Here is a 23,478-nt window from a genome sequence, read left to right as displayed (position 1 = left end):
GTACGTCTACTACCTCAGTACACGTACGTGTAGGCACTGGTAGTACATGTACTACCTCAGTACAGGTACGTGTACAACTAGTGCGTACACATACGTGTACTACCTCAGTACACGTACGTGTACTCCCAGTGCCTACGCGTACATGTACTGAGGTAGTACACATACGTGTACTACCAGTGCCTACATGTACGTGTACACGTATGTGTAGGCACTGGTAGTACACGTACGTGTACAACTAGTGCGTACACATATGTGTACACATACGTGTACTACCTCAGTACACGTACGTGTACAACTAGTGCCTACACATACGTGTACTGAGGTAGTACACGTACGTGTACGCACTAGTTGTACACGTACGTGTACTAAGGCAGTACACGTACGTGTGTACGTCCCGTAACACGCGTGCTCCTACAGCAACACTACTATAGGGATACGGACCGTACACACGCCCTCAGAGCGTGTGTACGGTGCGTTTCACACGTTTACACCGGTGATAGGGGGCGCAAATCCATGGAGGTCTCAGACTCGCACAAGACTGTACATCAAGTCATTGTCATTTATGTCCTTCATGTGCAAGGCCTAGGTGTGTCAGGCAGTGATATTGCACATGTCTCCTCATGTTTGAGCACAATAGATGTGTGATGACCTGTGTACACATGTCATGTGTGATTTGGCACTATGTGGCACACTTCCCCTTCACACTTTGCACATGTGTGCATGTAGTCCAAACGTGTCAAGCACAGCATCACTGGTATGGCACAGTCACCAACACCCGCAACTGTCGCCTGATGCCAGGGACAGGGACACTAATAACTGACATAGAACGACCAGCGTGCCACGATGTAACTATGTCATGTGTGTGTCATGTGTTCCCATGAGCTGGCAGTTGATGTCCCGTCAACTGCATCTGCTGTTGCTGCATCCAACATGTGACGGTGTGTAGATGGGCATGGCACACATCTACACACACCATGCCACATGTGCAATCCCACGTAACGTCTGTCTGTATGCATTGAACATGGCATTTTGACATGAGGACATATCTGCGTTGTCTCAATGTCTGTGTTTTCAGTTTTCCCGTGTACCCCTTCATCGCAATGTGTGTGATCTGTACATTTGACCTTCCATGTGACCTGTGCGTCTAGCTTGCCGTCAGCTGTCTGTATGAGATGATATCCTTCAAATGCAGATATGTGGATGTATGTCACTCCTGTGATGTCTATGGCTGTTCACTTACACTGGCCCACAGCTTGTTTTAGGGCATGTCATGTAGACTTGCCAATCAACGGTTGTATCTGGCTTTTCGTAGGAGTATCACCTGGCTGGCATACGTGTCCTGGATGTATTGCACAGACCAGACTCTGTATTAAGCAGATGTGTATTAGCAGTTGAGCATGTGGTCACTTCATTGATATTGATGTTGTTATGTTCTCACTCTTCGTTATTCATTCCAATTTTCTGCAGGGCACCGCCTCTCCCCCGACCAATGCCAGACTTGGCTGCCATGAGGGAACGTGACTGCATAAGACGTTACCGATTCTCTCAACAGTTGATTGAGGACTTGACCGCCAAGCTGGCACCACACCTCCAACCGCGACACAGGTATCCTACAGCGCTGACCCCCAAGATGAAGGTGATGGCAGCCCTACATTTTTTTGCCACCGGTACGTTTCAATTCACCATAGCTGATGTCGGTGGCATGTCTCAGACGATGTTCAGCCGTGTCCTGCATGATGTTTTAGAAGCCATGTTGGGGCACCTGGATGAATTCATCCATTTTCCGACTCCTGAGCAGTTGACAGGTGCCAAGGGTGATTTCTATGCCCTGGGAGGGATGCCCCATGTAATTGGGTCCATTGATGGGACACATGTGGCTTTGGTACCACCACAGGCACAGGAGGTAGCCTATTGCAACCGTAAACATTACCACTCTATTAATGCCCTTGTGGTGTGTCTTGCTAACATGCTGATTTCCCATGTCTGTGCACGTTTTCCAGGGTCAGCACACGATGCCTACATCATGAGGCGTAGCAGGGTGCCACAAATGATGCTGTGGCTGCACAACGAACAAGCATGTCTTGTTGGTAGGTATACTCTGGTTGTCCTGTGTGTTGCGGTATCTTTGTATCTTACGGCATCTCCGGACCCACTTCTTCACATGATGTTTCCATGTATGGGACTCTGGCTATCCCAACATGCCATGGCTGATGACGCCTCTCCGCAACCCAAGATCAGCTGCAGATCACCGTTATAGTAATGCACACAGGCAGACCAGGCGAGTGATTGAGAGGACGTTTGGCCTCCTGAAGAGCCGATTCCGGTGCCTTCACAAGACAGGCGGGTCCCTCCCATATGCACCGGCAAAGGTCTGCAACATCTTCCTCGTGTGCTGCATGCTGCACAACATGGCAGTGGAGAAGGCAGTGCCACTCATCCTGGATCCGGATGAGCTGGAACATCCACCCGTGGAGGATGAAGGGCTTGGTCACGAGGCAAGTGAGGAGGAGGAGGACATCCGGAGTCAGCTCATATGCAACTTCTTCTCATGATGGTGAGTCACTGGGTCTGAGTGTGCACGCTTGGAGCCTTGTGTGGCAGGTGTTGCAATGTGTGTGTCCAGCTGACTGTATGCTAAGTGACTTAGAGGTGTGTTCTGATGTGTCACTCGAGTGATGATGTAATTCCACACATTTTAGCTGAGACACTAAATATTGAATTAGCATGGTGACAACATTATTCATGTAGAGTAAATGACCATGCATGCGGATAACAATATTTTCGCTGTCTCCTTGTGTGTCTGTCATCCCCAGGGTCTTGCGCATGTGGTCTGCTCGTGTCATCGTTGGCCTCCTGATATTCCTCATGAGTATTGCAACGTGTGCTGAATCAGCGTTCCATGCACGGACATGTTGAAAAGACATTTTGGGTAAGGATTGCAGCAAGGCATTTTGGGGGTGTTACGTGTTTTGAATGTGTGGGGACTGTTCCTGTGCATGTTGTGTTACCATGCATACATGTCGACTCACCATGGGGCACATTACATGTAGCATGACTCCCATGAACTGATAGTCACCCTTCGTGACAGTCATTTGTAATGGTTTGTGGATTCTGAGGAAGGCATCAATGTGTGTAAAACTTCAATCAGACACATACAGGATGCTACGGGTGGACATAGTGTGGGACATCCCCATAGGAGGCTCACTGGGGAATTGCAGCCTCTCCGTGTGCAGCAGGGGGTGTTTGGCCTACCTCCTTCACTTGTGTGCCAGTTCATTTGGATTTACAACATCTGTGTTGTGAAGGGGGTGTCCAGTGTAGGTTCCACATGTTCAGCCAAATGACCTGTGAGTCTGTTCATATTGATGGATTTCCCTTAGTGTGAGCCTGAGTAATAAAGGTGTTCCTCACACTCCAAGGTGCCTCATCTCTGTCAATGCAGGTCTCTTGCCAATTTGCATGCGGCATCTCTGGCATAGTTGTCAAAGATAGTGCATAGGAGTCTATGTGTAGTTTAGCAACATGCATGCAGTTCTTCATGGATTGGAATCTGTATTGTGCATGAAGTCCATGGTTGTGTATGTATTTGGGCATGTTGGTCCCCACAACGGGCTGTCAACACCTGCTGAGGGTGTGTCTCCTGTGCGCAGCATGGCCTTCTGTGTCTTGATCCTGTGTCAGTCATCTTTGGTGATTGTACATCCATTTTCTCGGGGTGTGCCATGGGTGACCGGACACTCCTTCCTTTACATACGCCTGTTGCAGTTGTCCTTTCTGACATCCTTGTCTTTGTATGCAACTCTTGGCATACTTTCCAGGGCATGGTGCCTGCTGCTACAGCCCCTGCAGCAAGGGCCCACAAAGTAGCGGGATTCGGCAACACACACGCCTCAAAGATGCTCCTACCTGCCTCCCTCCACCCATTCATTTGGCTGTCCTCATCTTGTCTGTGCCACTGCTGCGGCCACGCGGTGCCAAAGGCAGGACCGTCAGCACATGCAACGTGCACATTGCATGACCCTCATGTCCTTGCATGACCCACATCACATTACAGTCTGATGTTGTAGCCACCCTCCAAGCAATGTCTATCCAAAACTCAACCGCCTGCTCTCAGGCATACCCTAACCGCACACACAACACCTTTGCAAGCTGAGTGTGCAACTCCAACTGCCTACACAGCACTGTCACACCAACCAGATCATGTCCCTCCTGCTCCACACAGGCTCCCTCCACCGGCAAGGCCATGGGAGTGGGACTCAAGCCTTCAGCCTGTGGTATAGTGTTGTCATCTGGCACATGGCCCAGGGATCTTCTCTCAGCGTGTCAATCTTCAATGTGTCCAGGACCCACCTCTCCACCGTCACATGCGCACACAACCTCCACATCATGTCGTATGCCATTGACACCCAGGTGCTCCTCAGCCTCACCAAAGACGCAGCCATTGCCAGTTCCAACATTCAACAAGGCATGAGGTCCGTGGATGAATGGCTGAACATCAGCCAACTGAGGCTGGACTTGTACAGGACTGAGGTAATCATCTGAGGATTGTCCCCTTACAGCTGGCTCAACTCCTTGTGTCCCACCCGCAGGGGCCCTACACAAGCACCCAGTGGCCATGCACACAAGATGGTGTGCATCATGGATTTGTCACTCACATTTGCCATGCAAACCACCAGCATCTGTACCTCATGCTGCAACACCCTCTGCATGATGCACATGATCCTCAGATAGATCCACTCCAAGGAAAGACAGACCATCCCCCAGGTCCATGACACCAGCCGTGTCAACTACTGCCCCGCCCGCTAAGGAGCAAGTACATTCAAACTCACGGGAAAGTTGTCCACATCCAGGGTGCATCTGCACAACTCAGCTTCAACATCCCGCACCCCATCAACATCACCGTCCACCTGAGATAACTGCAAGGGATCACTGTGTGCTGCAGGATGACCTTCACACTCCTCACACACACTCAGGAGGCAGTCAACAACCCCATACCCCAAAATCAACCTTGTACGTCTGTCATCCAAACCCCGTTGACCCAACTCTATGCATCCGAACTTGGCCTGGACAACATTCTTCACATCCACAACACTCCAGCATGAAGGAGATGGTTCTCACGCCTGGACAAACATACATGGGACTCCCTCCCAGGGAACCTCCACATGAGCCATGACCTCTAGGCCTTCATCATCCTCTTCCTGATTGGTGTGTCCGCACAGTATTTCAAGCCCCCCCTCAGCAGCTTGAGGCCATCACGGGTGAGTATTGGGATCCCAGGCTGTATCGAATGATACATTGTGACCCATGTGTGTCCTGTACCGAACTCAGATCCCAGGGTATGGATGGCTGGAGTTAGTTCAACACTCAGGCATAGTTTGACATTTACACACACGTATGTTGTGGACTAATGCAGAATGACAGCAACATCTCATGACAAATAAATAGTTTTATTGTTGGTGGGGTGCGTGTTTTGGTAGAAAAAATAAGGGGCTCTACCGGGTAAATAGAATCTAAAGTTCACAGGGGGAGATGGGATCCTTGGCATTTGAAGTCATCAGAGTCCAGACCACAGTGTTGGTCATCATTGGTCAGACTGTGACCAGCAAGTCCATGTGGCAGAGAATGTCATCAATGATGTGCTGCTGTTGCGCATGAAGGCCAGGTGCCAGGCCAGGTGACCTGGGAGATGTGGATGGTCCGCTGCCTCTCACGGTCTTTTCCGTGGATGACCCACCTTCCACCGGGGACCCTCAGATGCAGGCCTTGACGATGTTTGGGAGGCTCCGTCGGACGAATCCTCCTCCTCCTCCTCCTTCCCTGTGGCTGGTGCTGGTCTGCGCCTGGTGTCACAGGGAGGGTTGCCCATGTTGTCGGTGATCCGACAGAGTGAATGGCTCATGTCCCTTTGCACCGCCAGGAGCTCAGCCAGTCTTGCCTCCATCCGTCCTTGGTGTTGTTGTTGACTGGCGTGTTGCTCGGCCTGCTGATTCTTAATGTCTGTGAGGGTCGCCACTACCTGACTGATGGCCCTGGTGTCACGCCGGTATGCCTCCATGATGTTGCGTACGTGTGACATACCGGTCCCTTCAGCTGTCTCGTCAGGTTCTCGCCTCCGCCTGCCTCCACTCCCACCACCCCTGCCCACACGAGCCTGGCCTGCCGTTGGGGGCACATCGGGTCTACGGGACCCCTGAGGGATGGCAGTGTCGGTGTTGTCTGCCTCCTCCTGGGTGCCCGGCGAACCTTGTCCCTCCAGGTCAGACTGGCTCAGTTGTTCAGTGTGGGCAGGGCTCCTGGGTGTCTCCTGGGATGTGGCAGTAATGGGGGTGGTGGTTGGCACAGATGTACCTGAAGCAGGTGCTGCAGGGGCTTGGACACCGGAGGGGCCAGGTGGGTTGGGGTCATCTGCGGAGTGTTTTGAGGTGTCGCTGCCGGTGGGATCAGGTTCCTCCCAAGCCTGGGACTGTGATTCTTCCCGCCCATTGTTGGGGGGCGATCCGTGACATTGCCCTGTGTGTGAGAGAGAGACAATGTTAATGCTGTTTCATGCGACATCCATGTTTCATACATATTCTAGTTGCCACAGTTCCTCCAGGTAGTTGTATGTGCCTAGCATTCACATCAATGTTCACTTGTGGATGGGTATGTTGCAGGGGACTGATTGAAATGTTCTCCTGTGTGTTTGACATGTCGAATTTGGACTTGGATGCTTTTTTGGCTGTGGCTTGATCTTGTTGTGTCACATGTCCATTGTGAGAGTGGGTGGCTCCATTGGCTGCCCCGGGGGTGTGTGCTTGCGTAAGGGGTGAGTGATCATCCCTCAGCCCGACGCTGTTCAACATCCACATGGCCCCCCTCTCACAAGTGGCCCGCCACCACAACCTCAAAAACATCTCCTATGCCGACGACACCCAGCTCATCCTCTCCCTCACCAAGGACCTTCACACCGCCAAAACCAACATCCACGAGGGTCTGAGGGCCATCGCCGACTGGATGCGGAGCGGCCATCTGAAACAGAACTCAGACAAGACGGAGGTCCTCATCCTCGGACCCACACCCTCAGCCTGGGACGACTCCTGGTGGCCGATCGCTCTGGGGACATCACCGACACCCACCAAACACGCACGCAATCTAGGATTGATCCTCGCATCCTCCCTCTCCATGTCCAAGCAGGTCAACGCCGTCTCCTCCTCCTGCTACGACACCCTACGCATTCTCCGCCGGATCTACTGGTGGATCCCGACCTAAACAAGTAGAACAGTGACACAGGCCCTCGTCAGCAGCTGACTGGACTATGCCAATGCACTCTACGCAGGACTCCCATCCAAACACCAACGGCGGCTACAACGCTTCCGAAACGCCTCCGCACTACTGATCGTCAACGCCCCCTGCCACAGCCACATCACCCCCCTCCTGAGTGACCTGCACTGGCTCCACATCGACAAGAGGATCACCTTTAAGCTCCTCGCCCACGCACACAAGGCACTCCACACCGCCGGACAAGCCTACCTGCACATCAGACTCAGCTTCTACACCCCCACCCACCAGCTCCGCTCCAGCATCCTCGCCCTCGCAGCTGTCCCTCGCATCCAACGTACGCCCGCCTGCAGCAGATCCTTCTCCTACCTCACCGCAAAGACCTGGAACACCCTCCCAACCCACCTACGACTGACCCAAGACCTACTTGCCTTCAGAAGACTCCTCAAGACCTGGCTCTTCGAGCAGTGGTGGAACCCCCCCCCCTCAGCGCCTTGAGACCCTGACAGGTAAGTAGCATGCCTTACAAGTACCCTGATCGATTGTTGATTGATTGACGGTGCCTGCTGGTGGGTGTGGTGTGATTTGGCAGTGGGTCTCCCAGGTGATGTATCTGTCCCCCCATGGCGCATGCTGCCATGTCAGTGAGTGTGAGTTCCTGTCCTAGATATCTGAGCTTGTTGTGTTTGTGTTCGAGTTTGCAGTTGTCACAGGAGGGCCTTGTGCTGCCTACATCAGGGCCAAGTGTCAGCTACCTTGTCAGTACTTTGCCAGGCCCTGTGCATTGCACATGGTGCATGGGTATGTACCAGGGCCATATGGGCTGAGGGCAATGGTGTCTGTTTCTGAGTTGTACAATATGTTTAGTGATCCCCACCCTCCCAGCATCCCGGACATCCTGTCTTGGGTTTGTGGTTTGTGTAGGCTGGGACATGGCATGGCCTTGCTTTGTGCATGGGGCATACTCATGTTAGTGGCATGAGCGTTGTTTTTGAGTGTGGTTGTGTCCGGTGAGGGCTTGGGGGTAGGTGAGTGCATTTCTTGTAGTTGGGGTGTGGATGCCATTCCCCCCATGTTACGTAAGTTGTTTGTGTACTCACCAGGCTCTCGAACTCCTTCTACTCTGTGTACTCCCACCGGCGGAAGCAGGGCCATCACCTTCTCCTCCCAGGGATGGTAATGTACCGGTCTGCGGGGCAGCCCACCTCCTGTGATGTTACTCTGGGCGTAGTCCTCGTTCATTTTGCGCTTGACTGCCCTCCGCAGATTGTACCACCTGGCTTGGCATTCATTCCTGGTCCTTCAGATGGGCGCAACAGCATTCACCCGATCGACGATCCTCTGCCACAGGCGTGTTTTTTCAGCTATGCTGGTCTGTCTGACCAATGTTCCAAAGAGCTGTGGCTCGACTCTGATGACTTCGTTGACAAGGATGTCCAGCTCCTCCCTTGTGAACTTTGGATTCTTGTCTGTGGGCCTGGTGTGGGGTGTGGGTGTGGATGGTTGTGGGTGTGAATGTGTAGGTGTGTGTATGTGTAGAGGGGGTATGTGTGAAGGAGGTTGTGTGAAAGGTGTGTAAGTTAAGGTGTATGGGTGCAGTTGTTTGTGTGTGATGTCTGTCAGCAGTGCGTCTGTTGCAAAGGCTCATGGTCTGTGAGTGTGGGCCCTTTTTATTGGTCCATTTGTGGGTGTGGCTGGGTTTGAACTTTTGGTGGGTGTGTTATAAGAGGTGGTTGTGAGTTTGGGCCTCTGTTTGCCTGTTTGGATGTGCCAGGTCAGTCTTTTAGATGTTTTTAGTCCTGTAGACGTGTTTTGTGGTGTTGTGCGAGTCGACTTGACCCTCCTTGTGCTGTTTTACAGTGTCCTGGTTCAGTATGAGTCGTTTCCGCGTATGTAAGGTGCGTACATACGCTATGTTGTTGTACAGTGATCACATATGCAATGGTGTTGTAAAATTCGTACATACGCGATGCTGGGGTAAGGTGTTGGTGTACGGTGCGTCCAAGTACAGGGCTGGGGTGGGGAGTACGGGGCGTACATACGCGGGTGCTGGGGTGGGGGTACGGCGCGTACATACGCGGGTGCTGGGGTACGGCGCGTACATATGCGGGTGCTGGGGTGGGGGGTACGGCGCGTACATACACGGGTGCTGGGGTGGGGGTACGGCGCGTACATACGCGGGTGCTGGGGTACGGCATGTACATACGCAGGTGCTGGGGTGGGGGGTACGGCATGTACATACGCGGGTGCTGGGGTACGGCTCGTACATACGCGGGCGCTGGGGTATGGCACGTACATACGTGGGTGCTGGGGTGGGGGTACGGACGCGAACATGCGTGGGTGCTGGGGTGGGGGTACGGCGCGTACATATGCGGGTGCTGAGGTACGGCACATACATACGACGGTGCTGGGGTGGGAAGTATGGCGTGGATATGCGCGGGTGGGGTGGGGGGGCCATACGACTCGTACCCCGGGCCCAAGTGTACCCGGGGTAGGGATCATACAAAGTTCGCTCCGTACGGGACGTTTTCTATACGCTTGTGTATTCGGGACGCCGGTACGGATCGGACTTGTGCGCTCGGACTTCAGTTTTCCGACTCGAACGTAAAACTGTCCGGGGACGTCTCGTAGACCTTTCCCGATACGATTCGTATGTATTTTTACAATACGAATCGTACTTTGCCGTTTGTACAGGACTTGTACGACTCGTACGTAAAAAAATACGGATACGAGTCGTACGGTAATTTTTTATACCGGATCAGAATCGGCACCATAATATATAATATATATACTTACTTAATAATTAGTTTTAATAATTATTTAATAACTTATAAATTATTAAAAAATACTATAAATTATCAATACATCTATACACATAAAACAATAACATGAATAAAAATTTAATAATTACGTTTAACAAATTACAAAAATTACATTTAATTTGAATATTTTTAATTATTAATTATATATTACATTAGCTAAAATAATATACAAAATATTAAATATCAGAGAGAATAAAACTACTACTCCAACTCCAACAAAAACAACAGTAAGGAAAATGTTGGATAGCGTAGGGCTAAAAATTACTATTTCCACTCCAGGGAGTGTAACAGTAGGGAAAGTGTTGGATAGCATAGGGGTAAAAATGACTATTCCAACTCCAAAGAGTGCAACAGTAGGGAAAGTGTTGGATAGCGTAGGGGTAAAAATGACTATTCCAACTCCAGAGAGTGCAACAGTAGGGAAAGTGTTGGATAGCGTAGGGGTAAAAATAACTATTCCAACTCCAAAGAGTGCAACAGTAGGGAAAGTGTTGGATAGCGTAGGGGTAAAAATGACTATTCCAACTCCAGAGAGTGCAACAGTAGGGAAAGTGTTGGATAGCGTAGGGGTAAAAATAACTATTCCAACTCCAAAGAGTGCAACAGTAGCAAAAGTGTTGGATAGCGTAGGGGTAAAAATTACTATTTCAACTCCAGAGAGTGCAACAGTAGGGAAAGTGTTGGATAGCGTAAGGGTGAAAATTACTATTCCCACTCCAGACATCGCAACAGTAGGGAAAGTGTTGGATAGCGTAGGGGTAAAAATTACTATTCCAACTCCAGAGAGTGCAACAGTAGAGAAAGTGTTGGATAGCGTAGGGGTAAAAATTACTATTCCCACTACAGAGAGTGCAACAGTAGGGAAAGTGTTGGATAGCGTAGGGGTAAAAATTACTATTCCAACTCCAGTGAGTGCAACAGTAGGGAAAGTGTTGGATAGCGTAGGGATACAAATTACTATTCCAACTCCAGAGAGTGCAACAGTAGGGAAAGTGTTGGATAGCGTAAGGGTCAAAATTACTATTCCAACTCCAGAGAGTGCAACAGTAGGGAAAGTGTTGGATAGCGTAGGGGTAAAAATTACTATTCCAACTCCAGAGAGTGCAACAGTAGGGAAAGTGTTGGATAGCGTAAAAGTTAAAAATAACATACTTATAAATAAAATAATTATTTAAAATAATTATTGATTTAATTATTAAATAACTCTAAATTATTTACAAATACTAATAAATAATTATTACAAACACAACTATCAATGAATAATTAATTAGCAATAAATTAATAATAAATACCAATAAAGAATAATGAATAAACATTAATTACAACATAATAAATATTGAACAATAAAATATTTTTCATAACAAAAAACATATTAATTATTAAAAAGTAATTACCAATTAAAATATATTGAACAATTAAATATTTGTTATACCCAAAAAGAATCATTATTAAACATTAATTACCAGTTAAAAAATATTGAACAAATACATATTTGTTATACCCAAAAATATTAATCATTAACCATTAATTACCAATTAATAATTACTTATCAATATATTAATTAGAAATTTCAATAAATAATATTTAATCATATTTAATTACCAATTAATTATTAATAAGAAATACATTATTTTTCATAACCAACATATTATAATCTAATATATTTACCAATTAATAATTAATATCCAATAAATTAATTATCAATACCCAACAACAAATTTAATAATTACTTAATTAGATTTCAATTACTTCCAAAACTATTCCCCTATAAACGCATGACACACTCCAATAATAAAATAATACACTTAACATAATTTTCAATTAATCAATTAATTAAAACTACTTACCAATTAATACAAATTAATTACCAATTAATAATTAATTAACAATAATATAATTATCAATACCAATAAATGAAAATAAATTATTACTTAATTACAATTAAATTACTTCCCACCCTATTCCCCTTTAAACCCACAACCCGCTACAGAACTTAACTGCAAAAATTATTTAAAATTAATTAATAATTCCTAAAAATTTATAATTAATTTCATATAATTAAATTACTTCCCACCCTATTCCCCTATAAACCCACAACCCGCTACGGTACTAAAACACAAAATTGACTTAAAAAAACATAATTAACATATAAAAATTGTATACATTTATTTTAAAACCAGTAGAACACTTAGCAAAAAACATATAACTAATACATATTAAATTAATATTAAAATACATAACAATAATATAATTATCGATATTAGTAACATCGATATATTTGATTTCGATATTACTAACTTCGATATATATATATAAAAAAAAATCGATATTACTTACCTTAGGGTCGATATTCTGTCCATAGATATTCTTAACACCGATATACTGTCCCTTCAATATTCTCAACTCGATATTAGTGTAGGTCGATATTTAATTTTCGATATTTTGACTGCCCACCAGAGAAAGAGAGGTAGAGAGAGAGGTAGTGAGAGAGGTAGAGAGAGGTAGAGAGAGAGAGGTAAAGAGGTAGAGAGAGGTAGAGAAAGAGGTAGAGAAGTAGAGAGATAGAGAGGTAGAGAGGTAGAGAGAGAAGTAGGGAGGTAGAGAGAGAGAGGTAGAGAGAGAGGTAGAGAAAGAGGTGGAGAGAGAGAGGTAGAGAGAGAGAAGTAGAGAGAGTGAGGTAGAGAGAAAGAGGTAGAGAGAGAGAGGTAGTGAGGTAGAGAGATGTAGAGAGGTAGAGAGGTAGAGGGAGGTAGAGAATTATAGAGAGGTAGATATAGAGAGGTAGAGAGGTAGAGAGAGGTAGAGAGGTAAAGAGAGGTAGAGAGTGAGAGGGAAAGAGAGAGAGAGGTAGAGAAAGAGTTAGAGAGGTAGAGAGAGGTAGAGAGGTAGAGAGAGGTTGTGAGGTAAAGGTAGAGAGGTAGAGAGAGAGAGGTAGCGAGAGAGAGGTAGAGAGATAGAGGTAGAGAGAGAGGTAGAGAGGTAGAGAGAGAGATATAGAGAGGTAGAGAGATTTAGAGAGTTAGAGGTAGAGAGAGAGGCAGAGAGGTAGAGTGGTAGAGAGGTAGAGAGAGGTAGAGAGAGAAGTAGAGAGAGAGGTAGAGAGGTAGAGAGAGGTCGAGAGGTAGAGGTAGAGAGGGAGAGAGGTAGAGAGAGAAAGGAAGAGAGAGACGTAGAGAGAGAGGTAGAGAGAGGAAGAGAGGTAGAGAGAGGTAGAGAGCTAGAGAAGCAGAGAGAGGTAGAGAGAGAGAGGTAGATAGAGAGATAGGTAGAGGGGTAGAGAGAGGAAGAGAGGTAGAGAGAGGTAGAGAGATAGACAGGTAGAGAGGTAGAGATAGAGAGAGAGAGAGAGGTAGAGAGGTAGAGGTAGAGACAAAGATAGAGAGAGAGGTAGAGATGTAGAGAGAGGTAGAGAGAGAGAGTAGTAGAGAGATGGGTAGAGAGGTAGGGAGAGGTAGAGAGAGAGGTAGAGGTAGAGGGGTATACAGGTAGAGAGAGGTAGAGAGAGAGGGAGAGAGGTAAAGAGATAGAGAGGTAGAGATTTAGAGAGAGAGGCAGAGAGGTAGAGAGAGAGAGAGAGAGAGAGGTAGAGAGGTAGAGAGAGATATAGAGAGGTAGTGAGGTGGAGCGAGGTAGAGAGAGAGAGGTAGAGAAAGAGGTAGAGAGGAAGAGAGAGGTAGAGAGGCATAGGTAGAGAGGTAGAGGTAGAGAGAGAGAGGTAGAGAGAGAGGTAGAGAGAGAGGTAGAGAGAGAGAGATAGAGAGATAGGTAGAAAGAGAGAGGCAGAGAGGTAGAGATGTAGAGTGGTAGAGAGGGGTAGAGAGGTAGAGAGGTAAAGAGAGGTAGAGAGGTGGAGAGATGTAGAAAGGTAGAGAGGTGTAGAGAGGTAGAGGTAGAGAGGTCGAGAGAGGTAGAGAGAATTGGAGAGCTAGAGAGAGGCAGAGATGTGCAGAGGTAGAGAGGTAGAGAGAGAGCGGTAGAGAAAAAGATAGAGAGGTAGAGAGGTGGAGAGAGGTAGAGAGAGAGTGGTAGAGAGAGAGGAAGGGAGGTAGAGAGCGGTAGAGAGGTTGAGGTAGAGAGGTAGAGGTAGAGAGGTAAAGGTAGAGAGGTAGAGAGAGAGAGAGGTAGAGAAAGAGAGAGAGGTAGAGAGGTAGAGAGAGGTAGAGAGATGTAGAGAGAGAGAGAGAGGTAGAGAGGTAGAGAGAGTTGGAGAGCTAGAAGTAGAAAGAGAGGTAGAGGGGTAGAGAGGAAGAGAGGTAGAGAGAGGTAGAGAGAGGTATGGAGAAGTAGAGAGAGAGGTAGAGAGAGGTAAAGAGAGAGGTAGAGAGAGAGGTAGAGAGAGACGTAGACAGAGACAGGTAGAGAGGTAGAGAGAGGTAGAGAGAGAGCTGTAGAGAGAGAGGTAGACAGAGACAGGTAGAGAGGTAGATAGGTAGAGATAGAAATATAGAGAGAAAGAGAGAAAGAGAGACAGAGAGAGAGGTAGAGAGAGCGGTAGAGAGGTAGAGGTAGAGAGGTAGAGAGGTAGAGAGAGGTAGAGGGAGAGGTAGAGAGAGGTAGAGAGGTAGAGAAGTAGAGAGAGGTAGAAAGAGAGAGAGAGAGAGGTATAGAGAGAGAGAGGTAGAGAGAGCTAGAGAGGTAGAGGTAGCGAGAGAGGTAGAGAGGTGGAGGTAGAGAGGTAGAGAGGTAGAGAGAGGTAGAGAGAGAGGCAGAGAGAGGTAGAGAGGTAGAGAGAGGTAGAAAGATATAGAGAGGTAGAAAAGTAGAGAGAGGTAGAAAGAGAGAGAGAGAGGTAGAGAGAGGTAGTGAGGTAGAGAGAGGTAGAGAGAGGTAGAGAGGTGGATTGCTAAAGAGGTAGAGAGGTAGAGGTAGAGAGGTAGGGAGTGGTAGGGAGAGGGGTAGAGAGGTAGAGGTAGAGAAAGAGAGGTAGAGAGAGAGGTAGTGAGAGAGGTAGAGAGAGAGAGGTAAAGAGGTAGAGAGAGGTAGAGAGAGAGGAAGAGAGGTAGAGAGATAGAGAGGTAGAGAGAGAGGTAGGGAGGTAGAGAGAGAGAGGTAGAGAGAGAGGTAGAGAAAGAGGTGGAGAGAGAGAGAAGTAGAGAGAGAGGTAGAGAGATAGAGAGAAAGAGGTAGAGAGAGAGGTAGTAAGGTAGAGAGAGGTAGAGAGGTAGAGAGAGAGAGGGAGAGAGAGAGAGGTAGAGAAAGAGGTAGAGAGGTAGAGAGAGGATGTGAGGTAGAGAGAGGTAGAGAGAGGTAGAGAGGTGGATTGCTAAAGAGGCAGAGAGGTAGAGGTAGAGAGGTAGGGAGTGGTAGGGAGAGGGGTAGAGAGGTAGAGGTAGAGAAAGAGAGGTAGAGAGAGAGGTAGTGAGAGAGGTAGAGAGAGAGAGGTAAAGAGGTAGAGAGAGGTAGAGAGAGAGGAAGAGAGGTAGAGAGATAGAGAGGTAGAGAGAGAGGTAGGGAGGTAGAGAGAGAGAGGTAGGGAGAGAGGTAGAGAAAGAGGTGGAGAGAGAGAGAGAAGTAGAGAGAGAGGTAGAGAGATAGAGAGAAAGAGGTAGAGAGAGAGGTAGTAAGGTAGAGAGAGGTAGAGAGGTAGAGAGAGAGAGAGGGAGAGAGAGAGAGAGGTAGAGAAAGAGGTAGAGAGGTAGAGAGAGGTAGTGAGGTAGAGAGAGGTAGAGAGAGGTAGAGAGGTGGATTGCTAAAGAGGTAGAGAGGTAGAGGTAGAGAGGTAGGGAGTGGTAGGGAGAGGGGTAGAGAGGTAGAGGTAGAGAAAGAGAGGTAGAGAGAGAGGTAGTGAGAGAGGTAGAGAGAGAGAGGTAAAGAGGTAGAGAGAGGTAGAGAGAGAGGAAGAGAGGTAGAGAGATAGAGAGGTAGAGAGAGAGGTAGGGAGGTAGAGAGAGAGAGAGGTAGAGAGAGAGAGTTGGAGAGGTAGAGAGAGGTAGAGAGAGAGAGAGGTAGAGAGAGAGGTAGAAAGAGAGGTAGAGAAGTGGAGAGGTGTAGAAAGGTAGAGAGGTGTAGAGAGGTAGAGGTAGAGTGGTCGAGAGAGGTAGGGAGAATTGGAGAGCTAGAGAGAGGCAGAGATGTGCAGAGGTAGAGAGGTAGAGAGAGAGCGGTAGAGAAAAAGATAGAGAGGTAGAGAGGTGGAGAGAGGTAGAGAGAGAGTGGTAGAGAGAGAGGAAGGGAGGTAGAGAGCGGTAGAGAGGTTGAGGTAGAGAGGTAGAGGTAGAGAGGTAAAGGTAGAGAGGTAGAGAGAGAGAGGTAGAGAAAGAGAGAGAGGTAGAGAGGTAGAGAGAGGTAGAGAGATGTAGAGAGAGAGAGAGAGGTAGAGAGGTAGAGAGAGTTGGAGAGCTAGAAGTAGAAAGAGAGGTAGAGGGGTAGAGAGGAAGAGAGGTAGAGAGAGGTAGAGAGAGGTATAGAGAAGTAGAGAGAGAGGTAGAGAGAGGTAAAGAGAGAGGTAGAGAGAGACGTAGACAGAGACAGGTAGAGAGGTAGAGAGAGGTAGAGAGAGAGCTGTAGAGAGAGAGGTAGACAGAGACAGGTAGAGAGGTAGATAGGTAGAGATAGAAATATAGAGAGAAAGAGAGAAAGAGAGGCAGAGAGAGAGGTAGAGAGAGCGGTAGAGAGGTAGAGGTAGAGAGGTAGAGAGGTAGAGAGAGGTAGAGGGAGAGGTAGAGAGAGGTAGAGAGGTAGAGAAGTAGAGAGAGGTAGAAAGAGAGAGAGAGAGAGGTATAGAGAGAGAGAGGTAGAGAGAGCTAGAGAGGTAGAGGTAGCGAGAGAGGTAGAGAGGTAGAGGTAGAGAGGTAGAGAGGTAGAGAGAGGTAGAGAGAGAGGCAGAGAGAGGTAGAGAGGTAGAGAGAGGTAGAAAGATGTAGAGAGGTAGAAAAGTAGAGAGAGGTAGAAAGAGAGAGAGAGGTAGAGAGAGGTAGTGAGGTAGAGAGAGGTAGAGAGAGGTAGGGAGTGGTAGGGAGAGGGGTAGAGAGGTAGAGGTAGAGAAAGAGAGGTAGAGAGAGAGGTAGTGAGAGAGGTAGAGAGAGAGAGGTAAAGAGGTAGAGAGAGGTAGAGAGAGAGGAAGAGAGGTAGAGAGATAGAGAGGTAGAGAGAGAGGTAGGGAGGTAGAGAGAGAGAGGTAGAGAGAGAGGTAGAGAAAGAGGTGGAGAGAGAGAGAGAAGTAGAGAGAGAGGTAGAGAGATAGAGAGAAAGAGGTAGAGAGAGAGGTAGTAAGGTAGAGAGAGGTAGAGAGGTAGAGAGAGAGAGGGAGAGAGAGAGGTAGAGAAAGAGGTAGAGAGAGGTAGAGAGGTGGATTGCTAAAGAGGTAGAGAGGTAGAGGTAGAGAGGTAGGGAGTGGTAGGGAGAGGGGTAGAGAGGTAGAGGTAGAGAAAGAGAGGTAGAGAGAGAGGTAGTGAGAGAGGTAGAGAGAGAGAGGTAAAGAGGTAGAGAGAGGTAGAGAGAGAGGAAGAGAGGTAGAGAGATAGAGAGGTAGAGAGAGAGGTAGGGAGGTAGAGAGAGAGAGGTAGAGAGAGAGGTAGAGAAAGAGGTGGAGAGAGAGAGAGAAGTAGAGAGAGAGGTAGAGAGATAGAGAGAAAGAGGTAGAGAGAGAGGTAGTAAGGTAGAGAGAGGTAGAGAGGTAGAGAGAGAGAGGGAGAGAGAGAGAGAGGTAGAGAAAGAGGTAGAGAGGTAGAGAGAGGTAGTGAGGTAGAGAGAGGTAGAGAGAGGTAGAGAGGTGGATTGCTAAAGAGTTAGAGAGGTAGAGGTAGAGAGGTAGGGAGTGGTAGGGAGAGGGGTAGAGAGGTAGAGGTAGAGAAAGAGAGGTAGAGAGAGAGGTAGTGAGAGAGGTAGAGAGAGAGAGGTAAAGAGGTAGAGAGAGGTAGAGAGAGAGGAAGAGAGGTAGAGAGATAGAGAGGTAGAGAGAGAGGTAGGGAGGTAGAGAGAGAGAGAGGTAGAGAGAGAGGTAGAGAAAGAGGTGGAGAGAGAGAGAGAAGTAGAGAGAGAGGTAGAGAGAGAGAGAGAAAGAGGTAGAGAGAGAGGTAGTAAGGTAGAGAGAGGTAGAGAGGTAGAGAGAGAGAGGGAGAGAGAGAGAGAGGTAGAGCAAGAGGTAGAGAGGTAGAGAGGTAGAGAGAGGTAGAGAGGTAGAGAGAGAGAGGGAGAGAGAGAGAGAGGTAGAGAAAGAGGTAGAGAGGTAGAGAGGTAGAGAGGTAGAGGTAGACAGGTAGAGGGAGAGAGGTAGAGAGAGGTAGAGAGATAGTGGTAGAGAGAGAGGTAGAGAGAGAGATATAAAGAGATTTAGAGAGTTAGAGGTAGAGAGAGAGGCAGAGAGGTAGAGGTAGAGTGGTAGAGAGGTAGAGAGAGAGGTAGAGAGGTCGAGAGGTAGAGGTAGAGAGAGAAAGGAAGAGAGAGAGGTAGAGAGAGAGGTAGAGAGGTAGAGAGAGGAAGAAAGATAGAGAGAGGTAGAGAGAGGTAGAGAGCTAGAGAGGCAGAGAGAGGTAGAGAGAGAGAGGTAGATAGAGAGATAGGTAAAGGGGTAGAGAGATGAAGAGAGGTAGAGAGAGGTAAAGAGGTAGACAGGTAGAGATGTAGAGATAGAGAGGTAGAGAGGTAGAGGTAGAGACATAGATAGAGAGAGAGGTAGAGATGTAGCGAGAGATAGAGAGAGAGAAGTAGAGAGATTGGTAGAGAGTTAGGGAGAGGTAGAGAGAGAGGTAGAGGTAGAGGGGTATAGAGGTAGAGAGAGAGGGAGAGAGGTAAAGAGATAGAGAGGTAGAGATGTAGAGAGAGAGGCAGCGAGGTAGAGAGAGAGAGAGAGAGAGAGAGAGGTAGAGAGGTAGAGAGAGAAATATAGAGAGAAAGAGAGGCAGAGAGAGAGGTAGAGAGAGCGGTAGAGAGGTAGAGGTAGAGAGGTAGAGGTAGAGATGTAGAGAGGTAGAGAGAGGTAGAGGGAGAGGTAGAAAGGTAGAGAGAGTTGGAGAGTTAGAAGTAGAAAGAGAGGTAGAGGGGTAGAGAGGCAGAGAGGTAGAGAGAGGTAGAGAGAGGTATGGAGAAGTAGAGAGAGAGGTAGAGAGAGGTAAAGAGAGAGGTAGAGAGAGAGGTAGAGAGAGAGGTAGGCAGAGACAGGTAGAGAGGTAGAGAGAGGTAGAGAGAGAGCTGTAGAGAGAGAGAGGTAGACAGAGACAGGTAGAGAGGTAGATAGGTAGAGATAGAAATATAGAGAGAAAGAGAGGCAGAGAGAGAAGTAGAGAGAGCGGTAGAGAGGTAGAGGTAGAGAGGTAGAGAGGTAGAGAGAGGTAGAGGGAGAGGTAGAGAGAGGTAGAGAGGTAGAGAAGTAGAGAGAGGTAGAAAGAGAGAGAGAGAGAGGTATAGAGAGAGAGAGGTAGAGAGAGCTAGAGAGGTAGAGGTAGCGAGAGAGGTAGAGAGGTAGATGTAGAGAGGTAGAGAGGTAGAGAGAGGTAGAGAGAGAGGCAGAGAGAGGTAGAGAGGTAGAGAGAGGTAGAGACATGTAGAGAGGTAGAAAAGTAGAGAGAGGTAGAAAGAGAGAGAGAGAGGTAGAGAGAGGTAGTGAGGTAGAGAGAGGTATAGAGAGGTAGAGAGGTGGATTGCTAAAGAGGTAGAGAGGTAGAGGTAGAGAGGTAGGGAGTGGTAGGGAGAGGGGTAGAGAGGTAGAGGTGGAGAAAGAGAGGTAGAGAGAGAGGTAGGGAGGTAGAGAGAGAGAGGTAGAGAGATAGAGAGAAAGAGGTAGAGAGAGAGGTAGTAAGGTAGAGAGAGGTAGAGAGGTAGAGAGAGAGAGGGAGAGAGAGAGAGAAGTAGAGAAAGATGTAGAGAGGTAGAGAGAGGTAGAGAGGTAGAGAGAGGTAGAGAGGTAGAGAGAGAGAGGGAGAGAGAGAGAGAGAGGTAGAGAAAGAGGTAGAGAGGTAGAGAGAGGTAGAGAGGTAGAGAGAGGTAGTGAGGTAGAGGTAGAGAGAGGTTGTGAGGTAGAGGTAGAGAGGTAGAGAGAGAGAGGTAGAGAGAGGTAGAGAGAGGTAGAGAGATAGAGGTAGAGAGAGAGGTAGAGAGAGGTAGAGAGAGAGATATAGAGAGATTTAGAGAGTTAGAGGTAGAGAGAGAGGCAGAGAGGTAGAGGTAGAGTGGTAGAGAGGTAGAGAGAGGTAGAGAGAGAGGTAGAGAGGTCGAGAGGTAGAGGTAGAGAGGTAGAGAGAGAAAGGAAGAGAGAGAGGTAGAGAGAGAGGTAGAGAGGTAGAGAGAGGAAGAAAGATAGAGAGAGGTAGAGAGAGGTAGAGAGCTAGAGAGGCAGAGAGAGGTAGAGAGAGAGAGGTAGATAGAGAGATAGGTAAAGGGGTAGAGAGATGAAGAGAGGTAGAGAGAGGTAGAGAGGTAGACAGGTAGAGATGTAGAGATAGAGAGGTAGAGAGGTAGAGGTAGAGACATAGATAGAGAGAGAGGTAGAGATGTAGCAAGAGGTAGAGAGAGAGAAGTAGAGAGATTGGTAGAGAGTTAGGGAGAGGTAGAGAGAGAGGTAGAGGTAGAGGGGTATAGAGGTAGAGAGAGAGGGAGAGAGGTAAAGAGATAGAGAGGTAGAGAGGTAGAGATGTAGAGAGAGAGGCAGCGAGGTAGAGAGAGAGAGAGAGAGAGAGAGAGAGAGGTAGAGAGGTAGAGAGAGAAATATAGAGAGAAAGAGAGGCAGAGAGAGAGGTAGAGAGAGCGGTAGAGAGGTAGAGGTAGAGAGGTAGAGGTAGAGAGGTAGAGAGGTAGAGAGAGGTAGAGGGAGAGGTAGAGAGGTAGAGAGGTAGAGAGGTAGAGAGGTAGAGAAGTAGAGAGAGGTAGAAAGAGAGGGAGAGGTATAGAGAGAGAGAGGTAGAGAAGTAGAGAGTGCTAGAGAGGTAGAGGTAGCGAGAGAGGTAGAGAGGTAGAGGTAGAGTGGTAGAGAGGTAGAGAGAGGTAGAGAGGTAGAGAGAGAGGCAGAGAGAGGTAGAGAGGTAGAGAGAGGTAGAGAGATGTAGAGAGGTAGAAAAGTAGAGAGAGGTAGAAAGAGAGAGAGAGAGGTAGAGAGGTAGAGAGAGGTAAAGAGAGGTAGAGAGGTGGATTGCTAGAGAGGTAGAGAGGTAGAGGTAGAGAGGTAGGGAGTGGTAGAGAGAGGGGTAGAGAGCTAGAGGTAGAGAAAGAGAGGTAGAGAGAGGTAGAGAGAGAGAGGTAAAGAGGTAGAGAGAGGTAGAGAGAGAGGTAGAGAGATAGAGAGGTAGAGAGGTAGAGAGAGAGGTAGGGAGGTAGAGAGAGAGAGGTAGAGAGGGAGGTAGAGAAAGAGGTGGAGAGAGAGAGAGAAGTAGAGAGAGAGAGGTAGAGAGATAGAGAGAAAGAGGTAGAGAGAGAGAGGTAGTAAGGTAGAGAGAGGTAGAGAGGTAGAGGGAGGTAGAGAATTATAGAGAGGTATATATAGAGAGGTAGAGAGAGGTAGAGAGGTAGAGAGAGGTAGAGAGGTAGAGAGAGAGAGAGAGGGCGAGAGAGAGGTAGAGAAAGAGGTAGAGAGGTAGAGAGAGGTAGAGAGGTAGAGACAGGTAGTGAGGTAGAGGTAGAGAGGTAGAGAGAGAGAGGTAGAGAGAGGTGGAGAGATAGAGGTAGAGAGAGAGGTAGAGAGGTAGAGAGAGGTGGAGAGAGATATATAGAGAGATTTAGAGAGTTAGAGGTAGAGAGAGAGGCAGAGAGGTAGAGGTAGAGTGGTAGAGAGGTAGAGAGAGAGGTAGAGAGTTAGAGAGAGGTAGAGAGGTTGAGAGGTAGAGGTAGAGAGGTAGAGAGAGAAAGGAAGAGAGAGAGGTAGAGAGAGAGGTAGAGAGGTAGAGAGAGGAAGAAAGATAGAGAGAAGTAGAGAGAGGTAGAGAGCTAGAGAGGCAGAGAGAGGTAGAGAGAGAGAGGTAGATAGAGAGATAGGTAAAGGGGTAGAGAGAGGAAGAGAGGTAGAGAGAGGTAGAGAGGTAGACAGGTATAGATGTAGAGATAGAGAGGTAGAGAGAGAGAGGTGGAGGTAGTGCTGGAGCAGGGTTTTCTATTTAAACTCAAACTTCAGTTTATATTTTTATATGTCATAATTAAAATTACTAAGAACTAATTATTAAGTATTAATTTTGTTATGTGTTTTAACTAATCAACCTTACTAATGAAAGAATTACACGTGGGAATGCAATTGCATGGCTTAATTAATAAGTGAACTAAGATGGTGAGCAAATTAATTAAATAAGTGTGGCTAATGTGCTATTTGTTATATGTTTGCGCTTTAAAATAATATGCTTTAATGCTTTTTCATGTCGCAAATGGCTAGATAAATACATACACATAAGGGTATTAATGGGAATTAACACTGTATAATCAATACGATGTAGTAACGTTGTTTTGTGTTTCTTTTTAATTAAGTTGTCCATTCTGGCCCGTTGAGAAATGGCCGACATCTACAGCCTGCATTTGAGTAGATGAAATATGAAAGAGGCCTCTCTGAATATGGTTGAAAACATGACCTCGGCCTCTGTCTGAGCTGAAAGTTACGAAAGGACAGCAGCTCTGGGCTTGTCGCCAGATATCCTTGGAGGAGAACAATTGTCACAAATGAACATTTTGATAAACTTGCGGTGGCTTCACTATAATTCCGGAGAAGAGCATCCATGGATGTTGCGAATGTAGTTTGTGCTTCCTTTTTCCGTGATTTTATTTTTGAGATATTCGAGAGCGGAGATTTTTCTAAATGTTGCGAGCCAACATCCTTTCCTGCTCGCTCTGCTCAGCGGACGTTTAGAGCTTGTTTGTAACTTTTAATGTGTAAGTTTTGGTTTAAATATTGTTAGACTAGAGAGGGTCTAAGGCCACTTATTCCTGAACTTATGCTCAAGAGGATCGATGCTGATTGAGAGGATGGCGACTCAAGAGACTTTGATTCTTTCCTGAGAGACCTGTCCTGACCTAAGATACGACATTTAGCTACAATAGGTAATTATGAGAATAATGATTTTGCATTTGAATAACTTTTCATTTGAACTAATTTAGATAAAGTAATTTCTTGTTTGAATTTCAGTGTCGGTGGTTATTTCATTGTCATTTATTGAGATCTCAAATGTGTTTAAACTGTTTAAAATCATGACTCGAGACAAATCAATTAGGTTGCATTGACCTCAAATTAGATGCAGATTGATCAAGGAGTTCTTTCATATATTCAGTGTGGATAGAGTAATAGAATGAATGTTGGTGTGATGGGCCCTAGCGTATGATGAGTGTATGTGCGTATGACTGTGAAATTACTCTGTCCGTGGAAGTAGGGAGAATTTATAAGTTCTGATCTGCAGCAGTTTCCTGGTAGCAGTATGATGGTTTTGATTATTGTCTTGATCTGATGAATTGCTTGTACATAGGCTTTTTGGATTTATTGATTTATTGATTGATG

General features: G+C 47.2%; 1 protein-coding gene across 1 annotated transcript in view; it reads left to right on the top strand.

Annotated features, from left to right (window-relative positions):
• LOC146829210 (uncharacterized) overlaps positions 1-23,104 on the top strand; it is a 361,848-nt gene extending 338,744 nt beyond the window's left edge. Inside the window, exon 5 of the mRNA XM_085607849.1 lies at positions 22,461-23,104. Coding sequence (XP_085463975.1) covers positions 22,461-22,512 — 52 coding nt within the window. The 3' untranslated portion in view covers positions 22,513-23,104. The remainder of the gene's footprint in view (positions 1-22,460) is intronic.
• Positions 23,105-23,478: the final 374 nt, after the last annotated feature.

Source organism: Triturus cristatus, chromosome 5_2, assembly GCF_964204655.1.
Source record: "Triturus cristatus chromosome 5_2, aTriCri1.1, whole genome shotgun sequence".
NCBI lineage: Eukaryota > Metazoa > Chordata > Amphibia > Caudata > Salamandridae > Triturus > Triturus cristatus.
This window is presented reverse-complemented; position numbering and strand designations above follow the sequence as displayed.